This window comes from Camelus ferus, chromosome 7, assembly GCF_009834535.1.
Source record: "Camelus ferus isolate YT-003-E chromosome 7, BCGSAC_Cfer_1.0, whole genome shotgun sequence".
Taxonomy (NCBI): Eukaryota; Metazoa; Chordata; class Mammalia; order Artiodactyla; family Camelidae; genus Camelus; species Camelus ferus.
The window spans coordinates 46055507-46074845 of record NC_045702.1 but is presented as its reverse complement, the minus strand read 5'-3'; the positions used below and the strand labels follow the sequence as shown (position 1 = coordinate 46074845).

The 19339-nt window shown below is 38.0% G+C and overlaps 1 protein-coding gene across 1 annotated transcript in view; it reads left to right on the top strand.

The window, feature by feature from the left end:
• Positions 1-3766: 3766 nt before the first annotated feature.
• CCDC126 (coiled-coil domain containing 126) overlaps positions 3767-19339 on the top strand; it is a 33920-nt gene continuing 18347 nt past the window's right edge. Inside the window, exons 1-2 of the mRNA XM_032483853.1 lie at positions 3767-4444; positions 17646-18036. Of these exons, the coding sequence (XP_032339744.1) occupies positions 17799-18036 (238 nt within the window). The 5' untranslated portion in view covers positions 3767-4444; positions 17646-17798. The remainder of the gene's footprint in view (positions 4445-17645; positions 18037-19339) is intronic.

Genomic DNA, 19339 nt, shown 5'->3' with positions numbered 1-19339 from the left:
CCTTGTCTTTTAGGAATAAATTACCTTCTCCCCTATGATACTGCTGACAAGGCACATTCCTACCTGAGGCCCCATGCGAGTTGGCTATGGTTTTTCTTTGATTCCAGGAAGGAATGGCTTCAACTCCGATTAAATTTATTTGAGCAGCTGATTACATTCTTTTGACTCTAGGTCTCCCCTTGACAGATGAGAGGGAGGAGTTTGGCAATACATCCCACTACATCTAAGAAAATGGTTTCTAAGTTGTAAAATGCTATAAAATATAATTATTTATAATAATTTTTATAATGTCTTGAACCTTCCGAATTAATTTACCCTTTGTCTACCAGGTTGTGGGATAGAATGGAGGTGATGAGAAATCTTGAAAATAATAGTAGATGAATCTCTTGACCAGGGGAACCTTTATCAGAGTCAAACAGCATTTATTAAATATATACGATGTGCAGAGATTTGTGTATGAGGCCAGCAGGAAGATTTATTTATTCATCATTTATTTTCCAAGTGCCTTCTACCAGTATCTGGAAACAGTGGATAGTAATGTGTTTACACTCTAATATAGGAGACTTGGTTTAACATACATAAATATTACATAACAAAATAGAATCTCACAGACAAGTACATGACTGTCTCCCCATCTTAAAACTTTGCATGGTTCCTTGAATTAAGTAAAAGTTTCTTAGTTTGGTATTTAAGGCTTCTAAGTTTTTGTTCCATTCTACCTTTTTGTTTGTTTGTTTTTGTCATATATCTCTACAGCAGCATTGTCCAAATGAATATGATGCAAGACACATATGCAATTTTATTTTTCTTTGTAGTCATCTTTGAAAAGTAAAAAGAAGCAAGTGGATTAATTTTAACAATGTATTTTATTTAACCAAATATATCCAAAATACTATCAGGTTAACATATAATCAATATTTCAAAGCTATCAGAGATACTTTATTTACTTTGTACTGAATTTTCAAAATTTGGTGTATATGTTACAGCACGTCTCAATTCAGACTGACCATGCTGCAAGTTCTCAAAAGGCCACATATGGCTAGCAGCTACTGTACTAGACAGCTCCAGTAATCTGTAGCCAGGTTAGCCCATGTTTTGTATACATGACCTGTATTGCTTTGTCTCTTTTGTGCTTGGCTACCATGCAGACTTTTTCCACTCAAAACTTTTTTCTATATATAGCAGATATCACATTCTGCTGTGGACTTTTACATATCCCTCTCCCACCTACCTTAAGAGACTATCTCATTATTTTACTTACCTAAGTGTCTTTAATGTTTTGGTGTGGTCACCATAACAATCAACATTTCCTTAGGGCTTGCCATATGCCAAGCACTATGCAATCTGCTTTATATACATTAACTCATATTCTCATTTTAATTCTCACAATGTCCTTATGACATAGTTACTCTTATTACTGTCATTGTACAGATGGGGAAGCTGGATCTTAGAGAGGTTACAGAGATTGCCTAAGGTTATGGAGCTGTAAGGCTCTATATGCAGTTTGACTCCAGACTTATACTCTTTTATTTTTAAATTGGGAAACATAACACATACATGGAAAAACGTGTAAACAATAAATATACTGTCTAACGAATTATTATAAAGCCCACAACAGTGTAACCACTACCCATATCAAGAAATAGAAGATTTGTAGAATTACAGCCCATTGTTCCTTCCCAGTCTCAAATCCCTCCCCATAGGGTTCCTTCTGTCCTAGAGGGAGTCATTAGCCTCCTTTTTATGGTAAACTATTTCTTTACTCTTCACTGTTTTAACACCTAAGTAAGGATTCTTTATGTTTTTGAGCTTTAAAATAAAAGGAATAATACAGTATATATTCTTTTGTGAGTGGTTTCTTTTTCTCAGCATTTTATTTTTAAGATTCAACTTTGCATATAGTTTGTTCATTTTTCTATTATATTCTATGATACAACTACATTCCATTTTGTTGTTGATAAAAGACATTGGTTGTTCACAGTTTTTAGCTATAACCACAGTACTGCCGTTGACATTCTTATACATGTATCCTGGTGCACAAGAGCCTTTCTTAGGGTATATGCCTGGAAGTGACATGCTTGGTCATGTACAGGCCTGTGTTTGACCTTAGCAGATAAGGCCAAACAACTTTTCCAAACTGTTCTATGAATTTACTCTCCCAATAGTAAAGTGAAAATTCCTACTGCTCCACTACTAGTCAACACTTGCAATTGTCAGTCTTTTTCATTTTAGCCATTTGGGTGGGTGGTATAGTATTCTCTTGCTGCTGTGTGAACTTTCCTGTTCTCTCATGAGATTGACACTTTTTCACATGTTTACTGTTATTTGGATTTCTTCCCTAGTAATGTGCCTGTTCAAATCTTTTTCTTATGATTATAGTTCTTTATATATTCTGGATACAAGACTTCTCTTGATTCTATGTGCTGTAGATTTTTTTTTTTTCAGCTTTATTGAGAGGTAATGGACATAAAGCTCTGTATAAATTTAAGATGTAAAACAAAATGCTGTATTTGACTCTGAGGCTTGTTTTTTGAATTTTTTGCAGCTTTCCTGAGATAATTGACATATAGCACTGTATAATTTTAAGGTGTACAGCATAATGCTGTAATTCCTTATTTGACTCAGAGGCTTGTTTTTTAGGTCTTTTAATGATGTCATTTGATGAAACTAAGTCTTAAATATTAACATAGTCAAATTTATCAATTTTTCTGTTATAATTAGTGTTTTGGATGAATTTTAAGTCTGTCCCCTCCTCTTGAGCTCATTGTTATTTTATCCAATTTTATCTTCTGAAAGCTTTATTATTTTGCCTTTCAAATTTATGTCTAATATCCACCTGGAACTAATTTTTGTGTGTAATGTGGAAAGCCCAATGTCATTTTTTTTCCTTCCAAATGGAAATCTATCTGTCCCAGCACCAATTATTGAAAACTATTCTTTAGACATTGCTCTGCGTCACCACTATGACATCATAAATCAAATTCCATGTATGGATGAGACTTCCTGGGCTTTTTATTTTATTGGTATATTGGTGTATCCCTGATCCAATACCATACTGCCTTAATGACTATGGCTTTATAATAAAACTTGATATCTGGTTGCACAAGTTTTCCTCATTTCTTTTACTTTCTCCTCTTCCTTATGTATACTTGTCTTTGTGCTTCTGTAAATTTTTAAATTAGCTCGTTAAGTTTCTCTCTTCTCTCTCTCTCTCTCTCTCTCTCTCACACACACACACACACACACACACACACACACACACATACAGACCTACTGAAATTTATCTGGAATTGCACTGGATCTGCAGTTGAATTTGGGGAGACTTGACATCTTTGAGTACTGGATCTTCCAATCTGTGAACATGTTACATCTCTTATTTGTTTAGGTCTTCAATGTTTTTAAAATGTTTTCTTCGTATAGATCTTGCACTTTTTGGATTGATTTATTCCTAGATATTTGATGTCTGTTTGAAGATATTGTAAGCTTCAAATTCTCTAACTTAACAAAAATTTCAATTCTTTTTTCCCCCTGAAATATAGAAATAAGTATTATTTTAAAAAACACAATTTTTGGGGGGGAGGTAATTCGAATATTTATTTATTTTTGGAGGTATTGGGGATTGAACCCAGGACCTTGTGCATGCTAAGCACACATTCTACCACTGAGTTATACTCTCCCCGACCCAAGTACTATTTTTGTGCCTATTAACTTTGTTAAACTCTTATTAATTGCAACAATTTACCTGCAGGTTCTTTCGGATTTGCCACATACATAATATTATATATGAAAAATAATAATTTTGTTTCTTCCTGTTTAGTCCTTTTATTTTTCTTGCCTTACTCCATTGGCTAAGAACATTCAGGGGCAATAACTGGCATTCTTGTCAGTAGTCACTTTTAATCACTACTGAGCCCTTCTGCCTCACGCCAACAGCGTATAATTGCTGGTTCCCAGTTGGACGGTGTGAAGTGAGACGCCCACACTCCTTTCAGCACCTGCAGAGAATTAAGGCAGAGTGTGCCTCGCGTAAGCTCCTCTTCCAGTTCCCGAAGAAGGAGCGAGCCGCCCCCTCTGGTTGTCATGCAACGGCGTTGTTCCTGACCCGGAGTAGATGCCGGCGGACTAGAAACACGTGCCGCCTCTTCCGCATTCCAGGACTACATCCCCCACAATGCCGCGCGCCGCGGGCGGCAGGACTCCGAAGTGGGGGAAGGGCTCGGCCAGGAGGCGGAGCGGAAGCAGAGTGCGAGGGAAGAGTAGAATCTCCACAATCTGGGAACCAACCTTGTCCCTGATTCTCGGCCCCGGCCTTTCTCCATCCGCACCTGGAGGCTGCTTCGCGAGCGCGGGACGCAGCTGACGCCCGCTAATCGGCTTTCGCTGCGCCGCCCTGGCTCGGGAGCCCGTTGGCGTCGGCGACGGCGACGAGAAGCCCACAGGCAAGGTAATGGGGAGGGGGCGAGAGGGAAGCGGGGGGTGGAGGCAGTTCCGTCCGCCCGACCCGCGCCTCTGGCGGAGCCCCTGGGGCCCACCGGCCGCCCCTCCTCCGCCGGGCCCCGCCCCCCGCCCCACTGGGGCAGCTGGCGCCCGGCGTCCGCGGAGCCCCGGCTCGGGGACTGGCCGGCAACCCCGGCCACCACCCGGGTGGCTCTTTGTCCCTGCCTCTCCATGCCGACGGCGGAGGCCGTGGACCCAGGGCGGAGGACCGAGCGTGTCTGGGGCTGCGTGATCCGAGCGGGGCGGGCTCCGTCCTGTGGCCACTGGGGCGGGGGGAGCGGTGGACCTGAGCTGCGTGGATGGAGCGCCCGCGCGGCAGCCTCTCTCACTTCATTTTCCGTTTTTGGCAGCTCAGTTGTGTTCTACTTTGAGAGAAAGTCAAATGCCCTTTATAAATGCCTTCTTCAAAAAACTCAGCTCCTGGGTGACTGGTAAGGATGAACTTCAACTGCTGTGTCGACTGTGGCTTGTACTATCGCAAGCCTTGAGAGTGGCTCAGAGAGCCTGGATTTCAATCCTGACCGAGCCACTGCCTGGCGTTAGTGACCTTGGTTAGTTAAAGGCTCTAAGCCTGAATTTCCTCACCAATCAAATGGCGATAACAGTGCACACCTTTAAGTTGTTAGAATAAGAAATGATATTTTTACAACGCCATGAATTCTTCATTTGACGAAACAGTTCTTAGAATATGATACTCTCCTTAGCTATACTAAAGTGGCCTCTCGATCAGCGAGTCTTGTGTTTTTCCTTGTTTAATCATTAGCACTCTAGGTTGTGTATTCTTTTTTTTTTTTTTAATAATTAGGTCTATTTATATATTTTTAGAGATGTTGGGGATTGAACCCAAGGCCTCATGCATGCTAAGCATGCGCTCTACCACTTGAGCTATACCCTCTCTCCTAGGTTGTGTATTCGTCACTTTATACCTTGTTCGTCTTAAACCTAAGCAAAGAATTTTAAAAATGTGCTGTCTTCTCAATTTCCGCTGTTTTAAGGTGGCTGAGAATGTTCTTAGGAAATTGATGACTCTGCTTTTCTGTGGATCAGCTTTAGAGATACAAGGACTTATTCACCCCACCCCCACCCCCAGCCGTGTCCTTTGGGAGATCCTTAGAGGAGCTTAAGTGTTTGTTTTGGCAGAGTAAGCGTCTAGGTGCGCTGCAGTCCTGATGTGGGGCTTCACCATCTTTTTACCCTATGTCAACTTTTTTCTCCCTCTCTCTACACTTTCCCACTGGTTAGTAATTTTCCCCCTTTGGGATTTGTGTTTACAAGTTGTAGTTTTTGTTCTCAGGACAAGTTGAATGATGGCAATACTTTTTATAAGGATTGACTTGAAACATTTCCCATTAGTCCCTCTTTAGTTTTGATTGTTCTTGCGCTATTGTCTCCTGAATTTTACTGACATAGGCGATGAGTTTTTCTTCAAGGAAATCTTTACGGTCCTTATTTGATTCATTTAAAAAATGTATTGTGTGCTACTTTGAGTTCAAACACAGTTGTGCTGTATATGAAATAACATGCAATACTGTTTTTGAACATACAGTTATAGTAGGGAAAGGCCAGTGGGGCCTGATGAATTTTGGTAATGTCTTGAATGATAGGTGCATTAAAAAATATTTAAGCAAAGGAGAAATCTAATGAATGTATTTCATAAAGATCCTAGAGAACCAGAGAGTTAATAAATGAAAAACTTATTTAAACTGTGGGAGATGGCATAATGCCCATAAAGATTTTCATTCATTTAAAAATGTGTTGCAGAAATACATGTTTTGGGAAAAAAAGTTTCTATCTTGTTGCTATTTAGTGCTGTATAGGACAGAGAGTAATGACTATGGACAGAGAGTAATGACTTTGGTTCTTGTCCTAGCTCTGTCACTATCTGTTTAACCTTAGTTTCCTTTGTGGTCCTCAATTTCCTCATCTCTCAAATAGTGAAATTGGTCTGTTTCCAAAGATGGGTTTAGCTCTGACTTTTCAATGATAAGTTCTTTTTTTTAATGTGGGAAGAAATTGATGTAAACGCTTTTTGTCATTTATTTGTGTTTTAGAGTTTTCCCCCCCCCACCTTCAGGAAGGAATACACATGAAAGGACTAGAAAGCTTCCATAAACAAGAAGCTCCACCAACCACTTCATCCCTCTCTTTCATTAGCTGCACATGTTTCTTCTGCATTTTTGACACTCTTAGTTCTTTTCCTCCCTACTGTGTATCTCTTTTCTTTACTCATAGCCTCTTTATCTATTACACCTGCTTTTTTATAACTTGAGTTTGTCAATCCCGTAATTCAATTTCATTGTTTCTTTTTGTGAATTTTTTTCCCTTTTGCTCCTACTCCCAACATCCTGATTTTCTTAGGGGCCTCTTTTTGTCTGAGGCCTCAGGCAAATTTGCCCAGGGCTAGTCTGGCTAGCTGTGGGAGGGAGGTCGGGTCATGTGGCACAGAACATGATTGGCTGAGGCAGTGGGCAGGTCACGCTCTGCGACTGAAATATCTAGTCTGCATAATATATTTTGTCTTAAACTTTTACTGTGGCATAATGATTGAGTAGTTTCCCTTTTGCCCTGACATTCTCTATTCTTAACCCTGACTGATTTTACCCATTTTCTTTTATCTGTCTTTGTGCTCTTGAGTGCTATTGTCTTCTCTTCCCTCTCCCCAGTGTGCCATCTAAAAATGATCTGATATCTTGAGATATGATATTTCTGTATCTCAGCTGGGATTTTAGTGTAGCTTCTCCCATGGCAGTTCACATTTATTAGGACTGGATGACTGTGTCCTATGTTAAAATTACCCCCCCCCCCCCCCCCCCCGCCAGATACTAGCCTCAGGCAATGTTACATAGAAAAAATAGAAAATACTTTAGGAATGAGCCTTTCCCCCTGAAATTACACTCAAAGGCAAGTCTGTGGAGTACTTCTGTTTTTTTGGAGAGAACTCTCTGAACCTTTGAGCTGTAGTGAACATACTGTGTCTTTTTGTAATAAACATCTGCCTTTCCAGCTGTGAATTCCTTAAGAGACTAATAGGCAGTGATTTTCGTAGCACCTTTGAGTGAGAGCTTCTGTGCTTGCTAGTTGCTGCTGTTGCTGTTGATGGTTACTTTAGCTATAGTCATAACTGCACAAAAAGTAGAGTGCTGAATGAATGCAAAAATAGGATTTGAAGGAGAGATTCTGAGGTAGGATTAGCCATCCATTAATGTTTCTAGTCTTGCTATTGTAATGTTTGCATAAAAATAAGAGGAAGTATTTCAAGATAGTCAGTGAAATGCAGTGTTTTTAAAATTTTTGACTGCAACCCGTAGCAAGAGATCTTTTTACCTTGACTCTGTGTGCATATATGTGTCTGTGTGAAAAAGAGATATATATACATACACATAAAACTGAAAGAAAGTTTTACAAAACAAAATCAGTAGTGTGTACGGTCTGCTCTGATGGTTTCTGTTTCATCTTGTTTTTTAAAAAGTGCCAGTTGCAAAGTTGATTTTTGTTCTGTGCTTTTGAAGAAACACTGGAGTCCTGGGCTGAGGAGTTTGAATGCCTAATTTCCCCCATTTGTTTGACATTGTGTAGTTATTATTCCTCTTTGTGCTTCACTTTCCTTATCTTTACTCCAGTTTAAATATTCACTGATTCTCTGTCTTTGCTTTTCCCTAGTAATAATGTTGGACTAAATATATTTATCTTTAGGTCCTTGGCTAGGGAAAAACCACTGAAATATTGCTTTGATATCTAGTTGTTTGCATCTTTGCTGTTTGGCTAGTGGCATAACAGAGCTTTGTACAGATCTTTGGAGGTCTGTAAATCTTGTAAATTGGAGTAGAGACTTTAAGGCCTGTAAAACAGTAATATACATATTAAGAAAATAACTTCCCTATGTTCTTTGTTTTTCTATTTTTGTGTTCTTTAACGAGGAATATTTTAGACTTTGAAAAATTATATTTAAAATGCTTAATACAAATTGTCAGTTAACATGCTGGCAGATTCCTACCCCATCTTACCACTGCCCTCTTCATATTAGAAAATGCCAATAAGAATATGTTTTTCTGTGTAAAGACCACCATGTCAGGTCATTACTGTTCTGTATGTTACCTAAACGAGACTGCCGTTCTCATAAGAGAGGGAATGCAAAACTTTTTTCGCTTGTGAGTTTCCTTCTGCTCGCTTTGGGTGATTTTCTTCAAACCAGGCCATTCCATGTGGGGATAGGGATCGCTCTCATTCTCATTTATTTGTGCTGAGGAGACTAGGAATAAAGAATTTCTTGTCTGCTCCCAAGATTCTGGTTGGAAAAGAATTCTAAAGGTTTTAGTTGGAAGGAAATTGGAAGCAGACTTTGTACTTCCTCTTCTTTCTCAGGTTGGATCTTAGAGGGCCTTCCTTGACCTCATATCTCATGTAGACTCCTCATCTCGCATCACCCTGTTTATTTTCTCCATAGCAATTTGTCGCAAGCTGAAATTAGCTTGTTTCTGTGTTTGCTTGTTTACTCTCCCACCCCTATTAAAGCATAATCTCCAGAAGAATAGGAATCCTGTCTTAGCTTGTTTTGTCTTTCATATCTCCAGTTTCTGGCACAAAGTAGGTGCTTTAATAAATACTGTGAATGAATAAGCGAGCAAAGGAATGAATAAATCAAATTCTTTCATGCTTTAAATGAAACTACATGTAGTAGATGTTGTGTTCGAGCATGGGCCTTAATGTATCCCCTCCACCTGCAATTCTTTTTTTCTGGAAATGTGTTTTTTCTTATTAGTGTATTTGCTGATCTTGGTGAAGGTATCTACATCCAGAAGACCTTGTATTTGTCTTTATTTTTCTTCGTATTTTTTCCCTTGTAGTTTTTTTGCCTATGTGAGAAAAAAGACTAAGCTCTAGGATTTATTTATTTATTTAACATTTTTTATTGATTTATAATCATTTTACAATGTTGTGTCAAATTCCAGTGTTCAGCACAATTTTTCAGTTATTCATGGACATATACACACTCATTGTCACATTTTTTTCTCTGTGAGTCATCATAACATTTTGTGTATATTTCCCTGTGCTATACAGTGTAGTCTATTCTACAATTTTGAAATCCCAGTCTATCCCTTCCCACCCTAGGATTTCTTAAATTCTTCCTATAGCAACTTTGTAATACTTTGATTTATGTGAATTTGAAACTTTAATATGGCAACTTGATAATTTAATGAATAGTCCAAATTATATATCTTCAGAATTAGGATCATTGCCCTAACCTACCATTACTGTTTTCTTGTTACATTACTTTAATGCAAAAAAGAACAATCTTCATTTCATATTACAATTCATTCAGTATTTAGTCTTTATTTTTCTTTTTCTTTTTTTTTTTTTTAACATAGTCTTTCTAATGGTGGGAAGGGTAGTGTGTTATAGAGAAAAACCTGAATAGTGAGACAAGACCTGTGTTCTGGACCAATACAGTTTCTGCCACTGATTGCCTCATTTTAGGCAAGACACTTACATCTCTGGGCTTTAGTTCCTTCATCTTAAATATGAGGAGACTGGATATTTCTTCTCAGGTTCTTCCAGGCCAGAAATGGATAATTGAAAATACAGTCTTCCCTCAGTATCTACAGGGCATTTGTTCCAGGACCTCACCCCAAACCCCTCCACAGCTGCAGATGCCAAAATCTATGGAATGCTCAACTACCTCATGTAAAATGGCATATTATTTGCATTAATCTACACACATCCTCCTACATACTTTAAATCATCTGTAGGTTACTTATAATACCTAATACATGTAGATGCTATGTAAAGAGTTGCCAGTACACAGCAAATTCAAGTTTTGCTTTTTGCAGCTTTCTGGAATTTTTTTCTCAAACGTTTTCTATCTGCAGTAGGTTGAACCTGTGGGTATGGAACCTGCTGACTAATTTTATCTTGAGATTCCCATTGCCTCCACTACCCTCAAAAATCATTGCAGGGAGGTCACATTGGTGCTTGGGAGAAAGAGGGGTTAGACTCAGAGGTGTGTTTAAAGTAAATATAAGACATCTCTGCTGATGGTTCACCAGGCTCTGTGGGAGTTATGGCATCCATGTAGGGCATGTTGCTCTTGCCCTTAAGGGACCTGGGACTGAAAGAGACAAGGGCTCACACACGTGATTGGATGATACGATGTGTAAAATCAGTTCGTATAATGTGCTGTGAGATGTAAAAGAAGATCAGAGTGGGCTAGAGTAAGGTAATGAGGTTTTAAAATCCTTCTGGGTAAAGTAGCATTCAAGCAGATACTCTAGTCTCATTTTAGGCTGTACGGAAGAGGAACTGTTCACATCAGTAGCATGCTACTGTGTCATCTTTCAGGACTGGGTAATTCTTCAGTGACTACTACCCATGAAGTATTTCATGTTGTCCACAAATTCTAAGTAGAAACTTTTTCAAAACTGCATCCTTTAAGCCTCTAACTGAATCAGAGGATGTAAGGAAACATGTTTGGTAAATAAAAATATATAAATGTAAGGTATTATTGCCATTGAATGAGAAAGTGAGAAGACTGGCTTGATTGTGGGAGATATTTTTGTTACTGCTGGGAAATAAATTTGGTCTCTGGGTACTGGATTATGGAGGAACATGAGAGCTAATCAGGAGTTTTATTTGAGTCTAGTAAAACATCCCCTGTATGAACTCAAGTTACTCAGATTAAGAATTACTGGCTTTGCTGCATAAGTGCCCAACACTAATAATAAATGTTAGTATTTGTTGAGTAGTATGCGGTGTCATTTATCCTCACCAGTATTAGGTAGGTTACTCTTGTCTCCATGATATAAGTGAAGACATCAGGGTTTAGGGAGATAAAATAACTTGGTTAAGGTCTTAAAGATAGAATATAGTCAGCCTGTTTGTATCTGCAGTTTCTGCATCTGTGGATTCAACCAACTGTGGATTGAAAATATTGAAAAAATAATAATTCTGGGAAGCTCCAGAAAGCAAAACTTGAACTTGTCTCACAGGAACAACTATTTACATAGCATTTACATTGTATTGGGTATTATTAGTAATCTAGAGACGATTTAAAGTATATAGAAAGATGTGCAGAGGCGATATGCAAATACTGTACCACTTTATATGAGGTACTTGAGCATCTGTGTTTTTGGTGTCCACTGGGGGTCCTGGGTTCAATCCCCTGTAGATACCAGGAGGGACTGTATGTAATTTCATATGCAGAATGACAGACTATCTTGAGGCTGGAGGTTGGGTAGGAGTGGGAGTGCTTCTTTTTGAAGAGGTGACATTTGAGTTAAATACTAAAGGATAAACAGGAATAAGCCATGGGGAGAGCATTCCAAGCAGGGGAATAAACAGTTGTATAGACCCTGAAGTCAAAGAATTTGGTGAGTTTTTATTACTAAGGCTATTGCCTCATAATCATACCCCTGCCCCTCCCACAAGTGGAAAACAGTTACTCAGAAAAAAATTTCAGGAGGAAGCTGCAAAGAGGAAAACACAAGAACTGGTTAGAACCATCTAGGCCCAAGATTTGACTTCCAGTGGATCTTGAGCCTCATTGTATACTCATTGTAATATATTAGCATGCCAAATGATGAACCCACCAGCACCATGACAATTGATGATTGCCATGACAACAACCAGAAAAACCCATAGAAGGACTGAAAAAGAGTGTTGGATCAGTTGCAGGTCAAAACCACTCATGACTATTCCATCCCCCTTTCCAAATCCCTCCCTTTTACCTCTACCCTTCTATATATTTGATGTCTATGCCTGAATAGGGTTGACAAGTTGATTTGTGAACGAAGGTTCCCATTTCTCCATTCTTTGGCCACTGAGTAAAGCTCTTGCTGTTCCAGTCTCAGCATTGGTTTTGTTACTGGCTCCAGGAATCCAGTTGGAAAAAGAACCTCCCTGACAGCGACAGGGGGTCTCTTTGGGGCTAGGACCTCAGTGAGGTCCAGTCCACCAATTCAGTAACATTTGCCTAGCATGGCTGTAGCATAGTGAGCAGGGGGAAGTGATCAGGACAGAAATAAAGGTAGAAGTCAGATGGTGCAGGGCCTTCTGGACTGTGGTAGAGTTTTAATTTTATTTTAAGTGCAATGGGAAATGATTGAAGAGTTTTTAAGCAGGGGAACGATGTGATTTGACTTTGTATGTGTATGATAAAACGAATACATAACATAAAATGTACCATTTTAACCTTTTTTAAGTGTACAGTTCAATGACATTAAGTACATTCACATTCTTGTGCAACGATTACTGCTGTACATCTCCAGAACTTTTTCTTCATCCCAGAGTGAAGCTCTACTCTAAACTTTAAACTGTAATTCTCCATTCTCTCACCTTCCCAGCCCCTGGTAACTATCATTCTACTTTCTGTCTCTGGATCTAATTATTCTAGGTACCTATATAAGTGGAATCATACATTATTTGTCTTTTTGTGTCTGGCTTCTTTAATTTAGTATAATATCTTTAAGGTTCATCCATGTTGTAGCTTAGATCAGAATTTATTCCCTTTTAAAGCTGAATAATACTCCATTGTATGTATATACCACATTTTGACTGTTCGTTGATAAATACTTGTGTTGTTTCCACCTTGCAGTGCTGCAGTAAACATGGGTGTACAAGTATCTCTTTGAGTCCCCGCTTTCAGTTCTTTTGTTATTATACCCAGAAGTAGAATAGCTGGCCAAATGGTAATTCTGTGTTTAATTTTTTAAGGAACTATCATACTGTTTTCCACAGCACCTGCACCATTTTACATTTTTACAGCACTGCCCAAAAGTTTCAATTTCTCCACATCTGCACTGACACTTTTTTGCCGGGGGCTGGGGGAGGGGGGCTAGGTGGGTGGATAATTGCTGTAGGGGAAGAAAAAAACTTTTTCATCTACCTCCTTAGGTTCATTGCCTGGGCTTTGCAAACTAAACTGACAGAAGATCAATTAACAGAAGACAGGTTTATTTCATATGTAAATAGTGGGCATCACAGAAATGAAATGAAAACTCCAAAGAAACAATTAGTCCTGAGAGCTTATATACCATTTAAACATAGAGCCATAAATGTGGAATTATGACAAGAGAAAGTAAAAGGAGTTTGAGCTTCTGGAGTCAGTAAATTGTGGGCGGGTAAATAAATGGGGGAAACTAATGGAAGATAAGGTTTGTTTTAGTAAAGTGTGTACAGTACAGATTTGTCTCAGCATCAGCTCCCTGTCTCCTGTGATAAGAATGTTTTCACCTTTCTCAGTGGAAATTCATGTCTTGCTTTTAGGTAGAAAGTGGGAGGGCTGGGAACCATTTCTGCATTGGCTATTTCTCAGTTACCTTCCGCTGAAAATAATCCTTATGCTAAAGTGGCATAATTTGTGGCAATCCCATATTCTGATGCCCTTCTGAGCCATTCTAATGGGTGTGAAGTGGTATTTCATTGTGGTTTTAAGTTGCATTTCCCTAATGATTAGCGATTGGAGTATCTTTTCACGTGCTTATTGAAAATTTGCGTATCTCCTCTGGAGAAATTAAAATTATGATTTTTTAAATCATGACTTTCGTTTTGCTCTGAGGAAAATGGCTTGAAGTAGGGTTGGAGAGGAAATTGGGAAACCACTTGAGAAGCAGCCACAGAAATTCACTTGGAGGTAATAGTTCTTGGACCGCACTCTGCTGCCCTCCGTCAGATCCAGTACTCCACAGCTGCTTCATTTTAAGGGGTCTTCTCTCCTTAATTCTTCTACCTTTGGGCCATGGGGAGTGTAATTCCTTTTGTAATTTCTGCAATTGGGTGAGTTCTTTACCCTGGGAATCCTAAAAATATTCAGGAGTTTATCTAAGGTCAAAATAATACTGATGATGAAGAGTGATAATGATTTTATTTTTGCCTTTAAAAACTCTCCATTGTTACTTGGGACAGATTTGAAGTTTTATCTTTGCTGTTCCCAAGACAAACCCTTTTCATAGTAAATATTTTACTCATCTCTACAGAAAAATATCTAAGAAACACAAGCAAGTTACAAAGTAATTAAATTTCTTACTGTAGTAGTCCCTGTAAAAGTTCCTGACTTCCCTCTGAAATGGTCTGTTTTGATTTTGTGAGGGCAGTTCTGAGCACATTCCGTATAGAGTCAAGGCTATGAAGACCTTTGGTGAAGGCCTCTTTTCTGAATTTGATGGTACAATTAGGTAATATATAGTCAATATAGAGCAAGTAAAGGTCTCAATGTTTGCAGCTTAGATATTTGGGTCCTTCACACTGAGAAACACCAGTTTTAAACTAGGCCTCCTCTTCCCTGGGATTTATTGCTTTGGGGGCACATCCTCCTCAGTATGCTTCTTCCTTGTCCACTACGAGTGTTTTCTCTCTGTGTCCCCATTTAAGCAAAGTTCATGTTCATGATGGTGAGCAGCCTATCATCCTTAAGCTTGTACCTCCTTGGAAGGATTTTCCTCTTATGGATTAGGCTCCCTAGGTTTGACTGTTGTCCTCTACTAGCCAGCCCCACCTCCTTCCCTGTGAATCTCCTGTTCTCTGCCTAATGTCATTTATAGTTTGGGATTTGTCACTTTTGTGGAGCTTTGTAAAATCTAGGGGTTCTAATAGGGCTGAGTTTAAGGATCTTTTTAAAGGAAAGGACAGATCCTGAATGGAGATACAGATTCTGAATTTGTGGACTTGCAGCTCTTGCCAGAGTTTAGACAAGTGAAGTCAGTGGGCCTAGGTAAAAATCTTAGGCAGGGCAACCTCTCAGAGCCTTAATTTGATCATCTTTAATGTGAGAATAACAACATTTTTCTTTGGGGGTTATGCAAATGTTAAGTGAAATAACCCTTGTGAAGTGTCTATTTCAGAGTTGGGCACATGGTAAGAGCTCAGTTCACTGCTGCGGTTTCTGCTGCTGCTGTTTTATTGCCATTGCTGTAAAAGAGGGGCGGTGGTTAAGAGCCTGAGCTTTGAATCCTCTACCTCTATCCAGTTGTATGACCTTGGGCAGGTTATTTAATGTCTTTGCCTCAGTTTTTTTCACTGAGGAGAATATGGGGTGTTCTGAAGATTAAGTTAATTCATGTAAGGAGTATAGAACAGAATCTTGTACAAAGTAAGTGATCATAGTAATGGTTGTTGCTGTTATTTAACTGAAGTGTACCCTCTTTGCCTCTGGTTTCAAGTTTCTTCCTTTTTGGCCTTGCATGTGTGTAGTAACATAGAACCTTCTAAGCGGTCATTTTAACTTTCCTTTGCCAAAGTACCTTACACATCTGTATTCTCAGTTATCTGGTGATGTCACTTTTCTGGCTTTATTATCACGCCAGCTTTAGAACCCTGTTGTGACTGCTGCAGGACAGATTCCCAGCTGTTCTTTCCACGGGGTGCTAAGTCAGATGACGTAGCACACAGGTCAAACTTGAAAAGACATAGGAGCCTGTAAAGATTTATAAAGGAAGAATAAATTTAACATACAGGTGTAAAAGACTTCTAACATTTTGTTTGGGAATCCAGAATTTCTACTTTCTGAACTTAAATGTAAAATCTCCGTAGAAAAAATACTAGGTCATGTTTATCTTAACTTTGCTAAGCAAAGTTTAGTAATCCAGTATTGATATTAATGCTATTGTTTCAATAAGACCCGAAGTAGAAGAAAATGAGTTTATTCCTGATTTTTAATGCAGTTATTACTTTACCGCAGTAATTAACATACCCAGTTAGTGGTATAGTCATGCTTGTAGTAAGGTTTGTCAGGATGGGTACACTTCAACAAGGGTAGATGGCTGTTCTTCAAACCTGGAGCTCCAGGATTTATTAGATGTGTATCAGGGACTGGGTAGCAGGGTGGGGAAAAGGAAGAGTGGGAGTTTTCTGAAGAGCAGTTGTCAAGGCAGAAGAAGATCCCCCACTAACACATACTTCAAAACACATGCATCTACTAGGGAAGCTTTGTATGTGTTTTGTATCTTGATACTTTGCATAAGATTATTAAAAACGATTTTCTTATTTTACTTAGAAGAAGGTTTGAAAACACCTGTGCTAGAAAGCAAATTTCTAGGGCAGAGCCGTAGTTTCCTAGCTACCTAGTGTATATGCTGGCTCAGTTAATATCTGCTGAAAGTGATCGAATGCTCCGCAGAGTTTATTGATACTGTATTCATTTCTAGTCTTATCCTCAGACTAGACTTTATTAGTTCAGTTATGTGATTATATCCTTCTAAAGGGGTTAAAATGTTTTATTTGCCCATACTACCACAGGAAGTTAAACAGTTCTTAAGGATTATTTTCATTAAGCTGTGAAATGCACTTTTTGACTCTAGGTATATTTCTATCTAAAGAATTTTACTTCATTAGGCATAATTGAAGAGTTTTCTTCACTGGAAACTTTGGTAATTCATGTACATTATTACTGTCCAGGTGTTTGAAGATTCCATGACTGTCATCACCTTTCTGTTTTTTAAAAAAAAATTAAGTATAGCCTTTCATTTTTTCCTTAAATTATAAAAATACATACTTGCATCATTTAAAATTTAGAATTCTAAATTTGGAAATATAAAAAAATTTGAGCACTTGTCTGGCATAAATCTAAAAGAATAAATTAGAAATTGTAACTAATTTTTCATCTTAGGTTGGATGCTTCTTAAGATTATCCCATTGCCATTAGCAGTATTTTGTAGTGACATTTCAAATATTGACACACTTATATATATTGAGGGATTTTTTTAAAGTCAGATAGCCATTTTGATTTTCCAGTCTGTTTCACCTTTCCTCATTTCTCACTTGCATTTTGGCATCAACTTTTTTTTTTTTTTAAAGAGAAGGAGGAATAATAATTTTCAGACATTTAGGTTAGTAACCTATATTTGAGTAGACTGAGATCTCCTATAAATCTTATTATATGTCTATATTGCAGATGGCAAGAAGTCATTCAAGAAGTCATGGTGGCCTTTCTTTCAGATAGTTTTAATGAATTGACATTTTATTTCTAGTTTAAATTTTTGAAGAGCTATGTAAATGAAGCTGATAAAAGACCTGGAAGCTTTAGTGGTGGAGAAAGTTATTGAAGATGATACAGTTCCAAATCAAAATTGTTTATAGAATATCTCCTTAAATCTATCACTGTCTATTCTGTTACTGATATAGGTTAAGACTAATCACCTTTTTTCTTCTCAATTTTACAGAGTTGTTTGAGAGTTGGAGGCAACCTTGCTGAAGATGAAGAATATACAGTATTAGAGGAGGAGATTTTTTCTTTTTTCTTTCAACAATCTTGATTATTTGGTGGCTTGCCTCTAGTTACCATTTTTCAGTTGAGTCTGTTTGCTTCATCAGAAATGATTTTTACAATCTCAAGAAAAAATATGTCCCAGAAATTGAGTTTACTGTTGCTTATATTTGGACTCATTTGGGGATTGATGTTACTGCACTATACTTTTCAACAACCAAGACATCAAAGCAGTGTCAAGTTACGTGAACAAATACTAGATTTAAGCAAAAGATATGTTAAAGCTCTAGCAGAGGAAAATAAGAACACAGTGGATGTCGAGAATGGCGCTTCTATGGCAGGATATGGTAAGATAACTGTAGAATTTCCTAGTTTTCTCCTTTTATCCCATTTTAAAGATAGTCATGGAAATCCAACTCACTACTTCATGCATAGGTCTTCAGAGTAATTTTTTCTTGACTTTTTATTATGAAAAATTTCAAATTGACTGAAAAATAGAAATATGATAAATAGCCATATGTCCATCACCTCCATTTTAACAATTATTAACATTTTGCAACATTTGTCTAATTTTAAAGACTACTGAAATTATAGAAATTGTGACATTTCACTGCTAGATATTTCCGTATCTGTTTCTAAAATAATTACCTTTTTCTACATAATTATAATACTGTTATCATCCTTAGTTCAAATTTACACTTTCCTCATTATCTATTGTATAACATTTTTGAATTTCCTGAGAAGTAGCATTTGCCTGTATCTCTAGTGTTGTTGCCATTTTTCCTTTCACATCCTCATTCCTTCTGTGTTTTAAGTTCCTTGTGATGCCATGTTCTCTCTTGTCTTTTAAGACTTAGAGAAAGAGAACACTTTGTGTACATATGAGTTGTGGATATTTTTTCTATTTCAGTGATTTCTTTAAAAAATTGAAATTATACATGTATCCATTTAAAGAATCAAAATGTGTTATAATTCTTAAGAAAGGGCAGTTCTTTCCCTCCACAACAGTCCTCAAATTTCCCATTCCTTTGAGCCAGCCATTTAAAATTATTTAATCTGGTTTATTTGTTGATTACCTCCATATCTCTAAATAACATGTTCTATGAGCTACTTCTTGATTTTTCAGTTATAGAAATTATCTGTTAATATCCCACTGTGCAAGGTAGGGGTTCAGTTTTCTTCCTTACCCAGAATTGCATCCCACCCACCCCAAGCTGCATTCACACACACACGTGTTTCTTTGCCTGCCAATTTCCCATTGTAATTTTTGTTAGAACAGTGTTCATTCTTTGCATTATTACAACTGTGTCGATGGTATTTATTACTGAACCTTGTAGTACATTATAATTACTTTTCCTTTTCTGTACAACTGTTTTTTCCCCTCTAGAATAAGTTTTGATTTTTGTTTCTTTGCCTAGTTTTCTAGCCCAGCTCCCCAACAGCTGTTTAAATTTCTTTTCGGTATATTCAGACACATTAGGTATTTCATCACTTTCTTTATCTTGAAGAGCCTTTGGATATTTGCTCTGGTCTGGACGGTTTCCTCTCTAGACCTATAGTGGTGAGTAGTTCTAGAATCTCACTCCACCCTCATCCTCTGGACGCCCTTTACCTCTCTCGTGTTGTATCTCCTGTTTCCTAGATTCCTGT